At 41.5% G+C, this 15000-nt stretch overlaps 1 protein-coding gene across 3 annotated transcripts in view; it reads left to right on the top strand.

The window, feature by feature from the left end:
• ttc39c (tetratricopeptide repeat domain 39C) overlaps nucleotides 1-15000 on the top strand; it is a 111191-nt gene that overhangs the window by 90701 nt on the left and 5490 nt on the right. For all 3 annotated transcript variants that reach the window (XM_048529948.2, XM_048529951.2, XM_048529950.2), the window contains 5 exons: nucleotides 2292-2401; nucleotides 4168-4291; nucleotides 7590-7687; nucleotides 8162-8266; nucleotides 9949-9987. In XM_048529948.2, the coding sequence (XP_048385905.1) occupies nucleotides 2292-2401; nucleotides 4168-4291; nucleotides 7590-7687; nucleotides 8162-8266; nucleotides 9949-9987 (476 nt within the window). The remainder of the gene's footprint in view (nucleotides 1-2291; nucleotides 2402-4167; nucleotides 4292-7589; nucleotides 7688-8161; nucleotides 8267-9948; nucleotides 9988-15000) is intronic.

Raw genomic sequence — 15000 nt, 5'->3', positions numbered from 1 at the left:
GAAAAGAATTATGCAATAAGATTTAACATTTAAAGAGCTCTGATGTACAAGAGTTACACATTGCAAGTACTCCCAATTTACAACTAATGTAATTAGTAAGCACTTGTGCTTTCAACCTTATATTTTGTAAGCACTTGTGCTTTCAACCTGAAAATTTCACTCGAGCATTTTTTGTTCTATCATTTACTCCCAAGAATTCTCCTGCACTATTCCCTAGAAAAGGGTAATGTTGCCATAGTCTTAACAGATCACAGGGCTGCACTCTCATTAGAGAGAGGGAGGCCTGGTGGTTGTCACCAAACCTCAGGCGAGAGGCGAGAGTGAGGAGGACAGTCTTTCCACCAGTGTGGGAATTGAACCCATGCTGTTGGCATCATGCTGAAGTATGGGATTTCTTGTGATCATCTACTAGCCACTGGCTAGCTGAACCGTCCAATTCTCCTTTAGCACTTCACAGTGGTGAGGTGAGGTGAGAGTGACAGCCCGTCATATCAAGGCTGCATTCAACCAAGTGTGGCGTCAAGGAGCCCTAGCAAAACTGGAATCCAGTGGGAATCCAGCAGCAAACTGTCTGCTTTTGTAGTCATACCTGTTACATAGGAAGATGCTTGTGGTTGTTGGAGGTCAGTAATCTCAGCTCCAGGGTATTTCTGCAGGAGTTCCTCAGGGTTGTATTCTAGGCTTAATCATCTTCCGCTCTTCATCGATGACCTTACCTCCATCATAAGGTCAGAAGTGGGGATGTTTGCCAATAATTGTACAGTGTTCAGCACCATTCAAGGCTCCTTAGACACTGAAGGAGTCTATGTCCAAATGGAACAAGATCTGGACAACATCCAGGTCTGGGCTGACAAATGGCAAGTAACATTCGTACAACACAAATGCTAGGCTATGACTGTCACCAATAATAGACAATCTAACCACCACCCCTTGACATTCAGTGGTGTCACCATCAGTGAATCTGCTACTGTCAACTTTCTGGGAGTTATCATCGACCTGAAACTCAACTGGACTCACCCCATAAACACTGGCTACAAGACCAGGTCAGAGGCTACGAATACTGAGGCGAGTAACACACCTCCTGACTCCCAAAGCTTGTTTGCCATCTAAAAAGCACAAGCCAGGAATGTGATGGAATACTCCCCACTTACCTGGATGGGTGCAGCCCTAACAACACTCGAGGCTTGACACCATCCAGGACACAGCAGCTGCTTGATTGGCACCACATCCACAAACATCCACTCCCTCCATCATCACCGCTCAGTAGCAGCAGCGTGTACTATCTACAAGATGCACTGCAGAAATTCACCAAAGATCCTCAGACAGCACCTTCAGGAATGGGGCAACAGATATATGGGAACACCATCACCATCAAGTTCCCTCCAAGCCACTAATCATCTTGACTTGAAAATATATTGCCGATTCTTCGCTGTTGCTGGGTCAAAATCCTGGAATTCCCTCGCTAAGGACATTGTGGGTCAACCCATAGCAGGGATCTGCAGCAGTTCAAGAAGACAGCTCGCTACCACCTTCTCAACGGGCAACTAGAAATGGGTGAGAAATGCTGGCTCAGCCAGCTATGCCCACATCCTACAAATGAATAAATTCATGGCTCTTACTGCATTCTTACTTAGTGATCTCAAATCAGAAAATACCCTGATAGCTTTTTTTATACTGGTTTACAGGTTTGGGCACATTCTCTCTCTCTCTGTCATCTTCTGCTGCTCTAGATCCAGACTTTAAATGCCTGTATGTGTGAGAAATCACTCAGTTTAGAAAACCCTGTCAAAAAAAACCTATAACAGTGTGACACACTTGGATGCCCTGAAAGAGACTCAAACAACTATTTCCCAGTCCAAAACTTCCCCTTACTCCTGGCAAAGCATATGAATATTTTTGACCCCTAAATGCAAAGAGAGAGGCCATTGTTTAGGTTATAATTCATTACATTACAACCTCCTTAAAGCAAACATAGACCAGCCTTTGAATTTGCAATTACTTTCGGTTTGTTTATAGTTTCACAAACCAGATGTTTGTCTTCTATTGTGCAATTAAAATGTTTGGTTCCCAAAGTAAAAGTTGTATTCCTAAAAATATTAATTGTTAAATTTAGTTATGCGTAATTAGTGAAAAATAGTTTTAATGATGAATAAAAGTTAATTGGAATGTGGCCCAGAATCTAATACCGTCTTTTTTACATTTGCTTCACTTTTACTTTATTACTGCACAGTTGTGTGTTTATATTTTGACCTGTTGCATAAAATGAGATTTTTTGTAATTCTTTGATCAAGCATGCCAGGGAGCAACAGGTGAAACTGACAAGGCACAAGACGTATTCATTGAAGTCCAGAAGTTATTCAGGAGGAAGAATAATCAAATTGAGCAATTTTCCTCCCGAAAGGTAGACTGACGTGGTTTAGTTTTTCTTTAATTTCTCAAATGGAGAGATGAATAAATGCTTCTGTATAAGAATTGATTAGCAATTTTGAAATTAATGGTTCACATATTCTTTATTGGGGCCGGATGCCCATTGCACCTGAGGGCATTGTTTAAAATAAGGAGTCTCCCATTTAAGGCAGCGTCAGAGTCATTGGGAAAAACAGCAAAGGAAAAGGTCTTTCAGCCAATTGTGTCCATGCTGGTGAAAGCAAACCGCTTAACTTTTCTCATCCCATTTTCCAACACAGTGGCCCATACCCTTGTACTTCTTGGTATTTCAAGTACATACCTAAATACTACTTGAATGTTATGAGAGCTTCTGCTTCTACCACCCTTTATAAGCAGTGAGTCTCACCCTGTAGGTGGGAAGAGAAGTTGTTCACATCACCTCTGAACCTCCTGCACCTTACCTTAAATCTGTGTCAAACAGCTTGGAAACAGACCCTTAAGTCTGTCTAATTCGAACTGTGCTCCCAAACTAAACTAGTCTCACCAGCCGGTGTTTGGCCTATATCCCTCCAAACCTGTCCTATTCATAACCTTATCCAAATGTTTTTTAAACATTGTAACTGTACCTGCATCCACCACTTCTATGACCTCTCCATTGAGGGGAAAGTTCCCTTCAGTCTCCTCTGCTCCAAGGAAAACAGTCCCAGTCTGTCCAGTATCTCTTTATGACCAAAACTCTTAAATCCAGGCAACATCCTGGTAAATCTCTCCTGACCCTATCACACCCCTCTTCTAATGTGGAATCCAGAACGACACTCAGTACTTTAGCTGTGGTCTAACCAATGTTTTATACAGTTCGAACATAACCTCCCTGCTCTTAAATTCTATGCCTCGACTAATTAAGTCAATTATTCCGTACAATAATACAAAGAACTGTGCATGCTGGAAATCTGAACTCTTCTGCCCTGAAGAAGGGTCACTGGACTAAAAACTTCAACTCTGCTTTATGTCCAGAGATGCTGCCAGATTTGCTGAGTTTCTCCAGTAATTTATGATTTTATCCCATGTGCCTTTTTAACCACTCAATCTACCTGTCCTGATATCTTAAGAGACCTGAGAGCCTGCACACCAAAATCAGTCGGATGCTCAGTGCTTTCCAGGGTCTTGCTGTTCATTATAGTGTTCCCTTGCTCTGTTTGTTCTGCCCAAGTGTAACACCTTACAATCATCTCGATTGAGTTCCATTTGACACAGATCAGCTTAACAAACTGATGGAGAAAATCTGCTCCTATTTGTGAAGGGCGTATATGGATCTGCAGAAACCAAACCCCGTGGATACTGAAAGATTGGAAATGCTTGGCAGATCAAGCAGCATTGTAGACAGAGAAACCATCTTTAAAATTTTAAGATAACAAGGTGTAGAGCTGGATGAACACAACAGGCCAAGTAACATCAGAGGAGCAGGAAGGTTGACGTTTCTGATGAAGGGTCTAGGCCCAAAACGTCAGCCTTCCTGCTCCTATGATGCTGCTTGGCCTGCTGTGTTCATCCAGCTCTACACCTTGTTATCTCGGATTCTCCAGCATCTGCAGTTCCTATTATCTTTAAAATTTTGATGTGGTTTTTGTTTTGTTGGACCTGACTCACATGTTAACTCTGTTTCTCTCCAGAAACTGCTAAACTTGATGAGTAGTGCCAGCAATTTCTATGGGTTTGTTGTCCTTTTTTTAAAAAGAAGCAAAATTAATTTTTTTTTAATGTTCATTAATTTCTGTGCAGGCTGAAAGATTCCAAAAGGAGAAGCCCACCAAAGAATTATGTGTCCTTGCTGTCATTGAAGTGCTGTATTTGTGGAAAGCACTTGCCAATTGCTCCCCTTCGAACCTGCAGCGAATGAATCAAGGTAGCCTACTATTGCAGTATTAAACAGGAAAGCTAAAGAGACTGTGTTTTTCTTTCTTTAGAGATGCTGCTAAAGTTATCATTTTCAAACTCTAGTTCTGTAAAAGAGTCATAAGGTTCTTAAAATGTTAACTCTTTCTTTCTCCACGTGTGTTGTCAGACGTGCTGGGTTTGTTCAACATTGTTTTATTTCAGATCTCCAACATCTGCAGTACTTTACGTTTATTTGAACCTACAACTTCACACAGGTTTCGTTGTGTAGTATGTTGAGAGTCTAAGCACAGAAACGGTCCATTTGACCCGCAGTCTTGTTGAGCAGCCAGAGTACAGGCAATGGCTGAATTAATACCTCTTGCATGGTAATAATTCTGTGATTTATATGAAAATTCGAGTTTACACAGATAACATGGTGTAAAAATTGCTATGCAGGCTGACTAAATGATTCACAGCTAGTTTGCTAAATTCTGAACAAGCTATATTGAAATTAATTCTTGTCTACAATCAAAAAAGGGATGATAAAAATCTTTTTCAGAAGAACAGAAGCAGCAGTAAATGCTACAGCCCCTAAAGCTACCCTGTCATTGCAAGTGATTGTTGCAGAATGTATACACAAACATTGGCTGCCTCCCCTATCCCTGTATACCCTGGTTTGTTAGTATCCAAAACTCTAACTGTCTCTGTCTTGGATTTACATGATGACTTCATAACCACAGCTCCCTGGAATAAATAATTCTAAATATTTACAACTTGTTGGATGAAGACCTCAACTCGGTCCTCAGTGATTCTGAATCTATCGCCCCAGTACTGTAGATAGAGTGGGATGGGATGCTCTGCAGAGAGTCGGTGCAGACTTAATGAGCTGAATGGGCCTCTTCCTGTAGGGGTTCTGTGAAGCTTCTGGACGACAGAACACAATTCTTTGAGAATGCCTGTTAGCAGGAGGAAGTGCGGAAAGGGAGCCAAAAAAGAAATGCCAGAGATTTCAAGGTCAAGGATCAATTCATCTCCTGGAAACACATGTCAAATGTAAGATTCAAGAAGCTGAATCAGCCTCATTAGCTAGATAGCTACTCAGAGAACCCATGATCAGTGACACAGCATTTCCTAGGTGGACAATCATACTCGTTAGTGAGTGGTTACCAGCAATTTAACAAAACAATGAGTAACCCCTGTCATCTAAACACGTGCTTTTCCAATATTTCAAGATCAAGTTAAGACATTTGATGTGACAAGATGGAAACAAATTGCAAACTGCTTGATGACCGCTTAAAGCCACATCACTATTAGATTTGTTTTGTTCAATCAGCATAATTTTATCTGTATTGCACAAATTTAAAAAAAACTTACCTATTTCCCTGAATTCACTTGTTTGATTTAGAACAAAAGTATAATTACCCACCTGTCTTCTAACCTTCTGGGTATGGTAAAACTTTAAACTTGCCACTTCATCAGAAGTGAATGTTGTATTCATCACCTTATCTGAAATATTTATTTCCATCACTGTGCCAGTTGGATGTGCCAGCAGGATACCTGACAAGACTTGCAACAGAGAATCTATTGAGGAAACAGTCAGTGTCTATTTCAAAACAGATCTACCAATTGAAGCAAACTCCACTCAAAATGCAAACGACAGCAGTCTCCTAATTAAGTAGGATAATTTTGTGAGCAAGATAATCTTTGGAGGAGGATAGTAGTAGAGTCCTGTTACAGCAGTGTTGTCTGCAGGGGGATCTGAAAGGGGAAATTAAGCACTTATTTCCATTCTGGCCAGGATTAGTAGGGTCTGACGCACTGTACACCTCCTTGTCTCCAATCTTGCCTCCCACTAACATCACAGCATACTGGGTGTGATACTCTTTGAATTTACTGAATAGTTATTTATTAGCTTGTACATTGTGAGATAGCATCATTGCCTAAAATCTATTGGTCCTCTCGATGCTTTATGTAAATAGGCTTTGCTTTGCATTTGAGTGCAGCCCTGACCATTATGTTCCATAGGAAACTTGGCACATTGACAGTTTGAAGCTCCTGATTCTTGTTGAATTAATTATGCATGAAACCACCAGAAAGAGAATATTTAATTTGATTTAACCAAAGGTTGGAGGTGTCGTTGACAGTATAGAGGGCTGTTGTAGGCTGCAGCGGGACATTGACAGGATGCAGAGATGGGCTGAGAGGTGGCAGATGGAGTCCAACCTGGATAAATGCAAGGTGATGCATTTTGGAAGGTCAAATTTGAAAGCTGAGTACAGGATTAAGGATAGGATTCTTGGCAGCGTGGAGGAACAGAGGGATCTTGGTGTGCAGATACATAGATCCCTTAAAATGGCCACCCAAGTGGACAGGGTTGTTAAGAAAGCATATGGTGTTTTGGCTTTCATTAACAGGGGGATTGAGTTTAAGAGTCGTGAGATCTTGTTGCAGCTCTATAAAACTTTGGTTAGACCGCACTTGGAATACTGCGTCCAGTTCTGGTCGCCCTATTATAGGAAAGATGTGGATGCTTTGGAGAGGGTTCAGAGGAGGTTTACCAGGATGCTGCCTGGACTGGAGGGCTTATCTTATGAAGAGAGGTTGACTGAGCTCGGACTTTTTTCATTGGAGAAAAGGAGGAGGAGAGGGGACCTAATTGAGGTATACAAGATAATGAGAGGCATAGACAAAGTTGATAGCCAGAGACTATTTCCCAGGGCAAGAATGGCTAACACAAGGGGTCATAGTTTTAAGCTGGTTGGAGGAAAGTATAGAGGGGATGTCAGAGGCAGGTTCTTTACGCAGAGAGTTGTGAGAGCATGGAATGCGTTGCCAGCAGCAGTTGTGGAAGCAAGGTCATTGGGGTCATTTAAGAGGCTGCTGGACATGCATATGGTCACAGAAATTTGAGGGTGCATACATGAGGATCAATGGTCGGCACAACATCGTGGACTGAAGGGCCTATTCTGTGCTGTACTGTTCTATGTTCTATGTTCTAATCTGTAACAATATTAACCAAGTATGTGCTCCTGAGATGCTGCTTGGCCTGCTGTGTTCATCCAGCGTCACACTTTGTTATCTTGACCAAATACTGCATGTTGAGTATGTGTAGTTTTGCAATAGTATAATCTGAGAATATGTTGTTTATTTTATCGGAATGAATGCAAGCAAAATGAATTTTGTGAGATTTACTAAAAGTAGTAATCCTTCACAAAGTATGCATTTTCCAGTTACTTTTTCCTATAATGAATGACTTTTATTCTGAATGGAACATGAACAGTGAATCCGGTTTTATAACAGACAATCCAATGTGTCCTTTTATGCAGCTTGTCAAGAAATGCATGAGCCATTAACGATTGGGTTAAAACACCTACTCCTTGGTGCAATACACAAATGTCTAGGAAATTCAGATGGTGCTATTCAGGTGTGTACGTACGGTTTGTCTTTAACAGGTCAACATGTGCTGTAAAGCACTCTAAGATTTGAATTTTTTTTCTATTCATCACCAACACATTCAGTAAAATTAAGCACAGTAAGAAACTTATTATTGTACAGGTAGATTTACAACTCAATTACTGCTTTGCTGCTCTAAATAAAATTGGCTTATGTTAATGCTGCCTGGTCTTACAATTGTATCCTGTAACTTGCTTGTAAGGAAAAATGCACTTGAAAACCCCAAACTTCACCAAACTGTAATGGTAATACTTGCCACAGTTTTTGACATCTCATTTTAAGTCCTTCTTCTATCCCCGTCCAGCTATGGTTGCATGGTGTTATCTGTGTATAGAAATAAATGTGAAAACACCTGTTCAATACATAATGACATATTCTGTAATACATATTTATATGCCAATATGAGCTACATGTTTCCACATTGTAACTTGGTTTCTTCTTGCAGTTCTTTCAGCTAGCGATAAAGGATGAGTTGAGTCGACAGAACAGTGCATACATACAGCCGTATGCTTGCTATGAACTTGGATGTCAGTTATTAGAAAATCCAGAGGTATGTAAATCCAGCATTAGACAAAGCTAGCTAAATGTTACATCTCCTCCATTTTACAGACTCTATTTGACAAAGAATTGTACTACAAATTAGTGGGTGTTATCAAAGCTGTAACTATTTGTAAACCTGAAAGTATTACACATACTGTTAATCCATGTTTGACAGCTATATTGATTTTCTGAGCATTTAGTTTTTAATTTACAATATATACCCAGATTCTTAAGGGTTTAGTTTTATTTGTCTGATTTAACTGTTCCTACTCATGACCCAAATTTCACATAGACTTTGTGAGGCAATGGAAGCAGTACATTGTATAATGGCATATCCAAATTTGCTGATGGCACAAAGTTATCAGCATTGCAGATCGTGTAGATTATAGCATTAAAATTATAAAGGGTTATTGATGGACTGGGTGAATGGGCAGAATTGTGGCAGGTGGAGACCAGTGTAAGCAGGTGTGAGGTTATCCGTTTTGGACCAAGAAAGGATAGAGCAGGCTACTATCCAGATAGTATGAAATTAAGTACAATAGATGTCCAAAGAGACTTGAGCTATCTCTGGCTCCTCCCTTACCTTCCTCGACATCTTGTTTCAATTTCCAGGGTTAGACTGGACACTAACATCCACTATAAACCCACCAACTTACCTGGACTATACATCCTCGCACAGATTTTTAAAATACCATGCACAGTGCAGAAAATCAAGAAAGCTAATGGGATGCTGGCCTTTATATCCAGAAGACTGCAGTATAAAGGCACAGAATTTACACTGCAGCTATACAAATTCCTGATTAGACTCTACTTGAAGGACTGTAAGCAGATCTGGGCACCACACCTTAGGAATGATATATTAGCCTTGGAGGGAGTACAGTGTACATTTATAAGAATAATTGCTGGACTTCAGAGATTAAGTTATAAAGAGGGATTATGCAAATTAGGCCTCTTTGCTCTCGAATTTGGAAGATTAAGCAGTGATCTGATCAAAGTCTTCAAGATATTAATGTGAAAATATAGTAGGTAAAGATAAACTGTTTCCACTTGTTGAGGATTCTAGAACTAGAGAGTATTGTTAAAAAATCAGGGCCAGACCATTTAGGAAGTGGAGGTTTGGAACGATCTTCCACAAATTGAGGGAGTGGTCTAGTGGTCTTCCCGCTGGACTGTTAATCTGGAGACCAAGATAATCCCACCACGGCAGATGGTGGAATTTAAGTTCAATAAAAAAAATCTGGAATTAAAAATCTAATGATAACCATAAATCTGTTACCAATTTTCGGGAAAAACATCCTTCCCTGGTCTGGCCTACACACGACTCCAGACCCACAATGATGTGGTTGACTCATAACTGCCCTCTGGGCAATTGTGATGAGCAATAAATGATGGTCTAGAAGTGACGCCCTCATCCCACGTATGAATAAAGAAGAAAAAATGGCAGGGGATGCTGGATTAGTTGTTAATTTGAAACTTTGATTAAGCAAATGTATGGAGCTATGCCACAGCTTAGCCACGATCTCACTGAATGACAGAACAGGGTCGAGGCCTGTTCCTGTTTTAAAACCTTAAAGTTATTCTCTAGAGATGCTGTATTATTGAATGTAAATAATAACTTGCATTTGTGACTTTATTGACATTATTTTGGCGAAAGATATATTGTTAATGTGTTTACTGTTTTTTTAACAATAGACTTTGGATAAAGGCAGAACTTTACTGTACCAAGCCAAGGTAAGTTAGAAACTCCTGTCCATTTTCTTTGTAGTTTGGATATTTTTGACTTTGGCAAAATCCTTGCATGAAAACACTGCAAGCAAACACCCAACCTTGTGAAGTGTATTACTGATTGACTGGCTACATATCTACCATGTTAAGGGCACTCCAGTCTAGATGAGTAGTAAAAGCAGATAATGACCAACTAATTTGTCCAGATTCATTTCACGCATGACCTTTCTAGTCAAGACAGTGAGAGACTTGTCCTGTTGAGTCACACAACATTTGAAGAAATGTCAGAAGTGTAAATACAATATGTAACTCACTGTGCCACCCACTTCTGCTAAACAGATTGCATTGATCTTTTCCAGTTTAAACTTAGTTACCAATATGCATCCTGAACAACTTTTCTTTTAACTCTTTTTTTTCTCATTTTCTTCAAGTCGGGATGGCCATCGGTACCTGCATGGGCCCTAGTTATGTCTGTCTCTTTGTGGAGTACATGGAAAATGACTTGTTCCAGGCCTATTTCAGCCGCTACCACAATTCTTTCTCAGATATATTGACAATATCATCAATGCTGCTTCTCTGTCTCTTCCGTAATTGGACAGGTTTATCGATTTCAATTCCGTCTTCCACCCTGCTCTCACCCTCACCTGGTCTATCTCTGACTCCTTCCTTCCCTTCCTTGACATCTCTGTTTTAATTTCCGGGGATAGACTGGACGCTAATATCTGCTATAAACCCACTGACTAGACGTCCTCACACCCTACTCCCTGTAAAGAGACCATTCCATTCGCCCAGTTCCCCTCTCTCTGTCACCATTTGTTCTAACGATGCCAACTTTGATGAGAGAGCGCCTCTGAAATGTCCACCTTCTTTCTCAACTGAGGATTCCCCAGCACAATTGTTGACAGGACCCTCAACCGGGCCTGACCCATCTCCTGCCCTTAAGCCGTCATTTCCTCCCTTGCTTAGCATAAGTGGTAGGGTTCCCCTTGTCCTTACCTACTATCCCACCAGCATCCATATCCAGAAGATCATTGGCTGCCATTCCTGCCACCTCCAGCAAGATGCCACCACCAGATACAGATATTCCCCTCTCTTTCCTTGTTCGCCTTCAGCAGGGATTGTTCACTCTGGGACACCCTGGTCCACTCTTCCCTTTCTTCCAACACCACCACCAACTGCACCCCCTGCCATAAATCCCCCCGTCTCACGGCACCTTCCACTGTAACCACAGGAGGTATAAGACTGATCTGTTTACCTCCTCTCTGTCCTCAGTATCCAAGTAGCCAAACTTACCTTCCGGATGAAGCAGCACTTTACCTGCACTCCACACAATCCAGTCTACTGCATTCGCTGCTCACAAAATGGCCTCCTCTACGTTTGAGAAAATGGGTGACCGTTTCTCAGAATACTTGCATTCTGTTCGCAAGAAAGACCCTGAGCTTCCAGTTACCTGCCACTTCAACACACCACCCTGTTCCCTGGCCAACATCTCTGTCTCTGACTTGCTGCAGTGCTCCAGCGAAGCTCAGTGCAAGCTGGAAGAACAGCACCTCGTTTTCTGCTTGGGGACCATGCAGCCTTCTGGACTCAATATTGAGTTCAATAACTTTAGGGCCTGACTTCTCCCATGTTGTTACCCTAACCCCCACAACCAGGCCTTGTTATCACACCACCTAATGTTAGCCACCAGCAGTCCCTGTTTAACAGCTATTCACCCTCCTAGCCAAATTGTTACCCACTCCTTCGTCAGTCCAACTGTTCTTCTCTCTCTTTGAGCTCTATCCTCACCTATCGTTTACTCCTTAGCCCCTCTCCTGACCCAGTCTTCTGCATATAAACAAACATTATCCAAACTTTCATCAGTTCTGGGGAAGGATCACAGACCTGAAATGTTAACTCTGGTTTCTCTCCACAGATGCTGCCAGACCTGCTGGGCTTTTCCGGCAATTTTTATTTTTGTCCCAATGTGCACTTTTTTTAAAAGTTCATTCATGGGATGTGGGCTTTGCTGGCTTGACTGCATTTATTGCCCGTCCCTAGTTACCCAGATATTTCCTAAGAATGAAAAATGTTGCTGCAGGTATAGAATCTCATACAAGCCAGGCTAATTGAAATAGTTGATTTTCTTCCCTGAAGGACATTAGTGAGCCAGATGACTTTTTCTTTGTTGACAACAATCAACATTAGGCAAATTTTTAATTCCGGTTTTTACTGAATTCACATTTCACCGTTGGCTATGGTGGGAATCAACTCATGTCCCTAAAACATTAGCCTCCTAGTAGCTTACTAGTCCACTACACCACTGCCTATATACATTATATACGGCACAAGGGCGGTTATTTGACCCAACTAGTCCATGTTGGTGTTTATGTTCCACATGAGCCCCTATTATAAAATACTTTTATGGTGTCGTAAATTGGAAATAGCACTTCACAGCGCTGACTCCTCTTGTCTCAAAGAACAAAGACTTACCATGAAAAAAAGATCCCTGTTTAGATGAAGTATAATTTGGTAGCCAAAATAGGAAGGTGGATTATTATCTGAATGGTGGTGGACTAGGAAAGGGGGAGGTGCAATGAGACCGAGTTGTCCTCTTACGCCAGTTGCTGAAGATAAGGATGCAGGTGCAGTAGATGATGAAGAAGGTAAGCAATATGTTGGCCTTCATAGAAAGAGGGTTAGAATACAGGAGCTAAGGGTGTTTAGCTGTGATTATACAGGGTGTTGGTACGAAAACACCTGAAGCATTGTGTGTAGTTTTGGACTCCTTCTCTGAGGAAGGATGTTCTGTTTATGGATGGAGGGTAACAAGGATTTACCAAACTGATTCCTCGGATAAGAGAACAAAAGTATATGGACAGGTTGTGTATCAGTTAGGACTCCTTTGCTGTAATTTAGAAGAATGAGTGGGGAGGTTCTAATAGATACCGATTAAAATTCTAACAAGACTAGACTGGTGAATGCAAGAAGCATATTTGTGATGACCAAGGAGTCCAGAACCAGGGAAATATAGTCATAAAAAAGGCTGTAGAAGAAGTGGCATGCCATAGGGAAAAATCATGAAAAATAGGAGTAAGAGGCTTTTTGGTCCACCATCCCGGTTCTGCCATTCATTTGGATCATGGCTAATTTTTGAACTCGGTCCCCTGTTCCCACTTTCTCCTATTGATACCTTTAGCCTTAGGAACGATATCTAAGTCCTTCTTGAAAATATTTTATGTTTTGCTCTCAACACCTAGCTGTGGTAGAGAATTCTACTGGCTTGCTACTCTCTGGCTGAAGACATTTCTCCTCCTCTCAGTCCTAAATTGCTTACCCTATAACCTTAGTCTGGGACCCTGATTCTGGACTCCCTGGTTATTGGGAACATCTTTCCTGTATTTACCCTGGCTACTCCTGTTAGAATGTTATAGTATTCTATGAGACTCCCCCAACTCCCACCACTACCACCTTCATTTTTCTGAATTCCAGCAAATATAATGCTAACTAATTCAATCTCTCTTCATACACCAATTTCATGTACGTGGACTCCCAAATTCCTATGTTTTGTATTTTTCTATAACCATTTCTTGTTTTAACTAATTTACAGCTACTCTGTCCTTCCTGCCAAAATGCGTAACCTTACAGCTTCCCATATTATGTTCCATCTGTCAATTCTTCGTCCACATATTTAACGAGGCCATATCCCTCTTCAGACTCTGTCATCATTACCACTTGCCTTCCTACCTACTTTTTGTTTCAGCCACAAACTAAATATATATATATATAATATTGATCACTGTGGCACTGCAACCCTTACAGGTTGCCATCCTGAAAATGTCCCTCTTACCCCAAGTCTATCTTTTGTTAGTTAGTCAGTTCTCCATCTATGTTAATGCATGACTATGGGCTCTTAAGTAACCTAAAGTTTAGTATCCTATCAAACAACTCTCCTGAAAATCTAAATACATTACATCCCCTTTATTCATCGGGCAATGCTCCCTCTGGTTTTTCTTGCTCCTGTGCAGACCGTGGGGCTTCTGGGAGCATGATTGATGTGCAAGGTTTCCCTGTGGCATGGCCACACAGTTTAGAGGCAGTGTAGGTCATAGACTGCAGAGAGATCAAGGAAGGAATGTTTAGGAACAAAAACAAAGTTGCTGGAAAAGCTCAGCAGGTCTGGCAGCATCGGTGGAGGGAAAAACAGAGTTAACTTTTCGGGTCTGGTGACCCTCCCTCAGAAGGAATGTTTAACTTTGTCACACGCAGAGGGGATACCTTTATAAATTAATTCATGGGATGTGGTGATTGCTGGCTAAGTTAGCATTTATTGCCTTTGAAAAGTTGGTGATCAGCTGCCTTATTGAACCTCTGCAGTTCTTGGTGTGAGGAACACCCCAGAAATATTCTTTTATAGAACAGAATCCCTACAGTGTGGAAACAGGTCCTTCAGCCAACAAGTCCACACCAACCCTCAGAGCATCCCACCCATACCCGTCCCCCAGTAACCCACCAATCTACAAATCCCTGAACACTACGGGCAATTTCCCATGGCCAATTCACGTAGTTTGCACATCTTCGGACTGTGGGAGGAAACCCACGCAGACACAAGGATAATGTGCAAACTCCACACAGACAGTCGCCCGAGGCTGGAATTAAACCTGGGCCCCTGGCACTGTGAAGCAACAGTGCTAACCACTGAGCCAACGTGCCAGGGAATTCCAGGATTTTGGCCCAGTGACACTGAAGGAATAATGATACAGTTCTATGTCAGGATGGTGTGTGGCTTGGAAGGGAATTTACAATTGGAGGTGTTCTTATGTATCTGCTATGGTTGTTCTTGATGGCAAATATTGCATGTTTGGAAGGGGCCATTGGCAGAAATGTTGCTGTAGTGCCTTTTGTAAACAGCGAACACTGTTTCCACAGTGAGTTTGATGTTTGAGGCAGTGGAAATTGGAGGCTGTGGATAGGGTACCAATGGCTTTATCCTGATGTTACTGAGCTTCATAAATGTTGTGGGAGCTGAGGCCATCAAGA

Source organism: Stegostoma tigrinum, chromosome 5, assembly GCF_030684315.1.
Source record: "Stegostoma tigrinum isolate sSteTig4 chromosome 5, sSteTig4.hap1, whole genome shotgun sequence".
In the NCBI taxonomy this organism is placed as follows: Eukaryota; Metazoa; Chordata; class Chondrichthyes; order Orectolobiformes; family Stegostomatidae; genus Stegostoma; species Stegostoma tigrinum.
The sequence above is the reverse complement of the archived record's forward strand: the minus strand, read 5'-3'. Positions and strand labels throughout refer to the sequence as shown.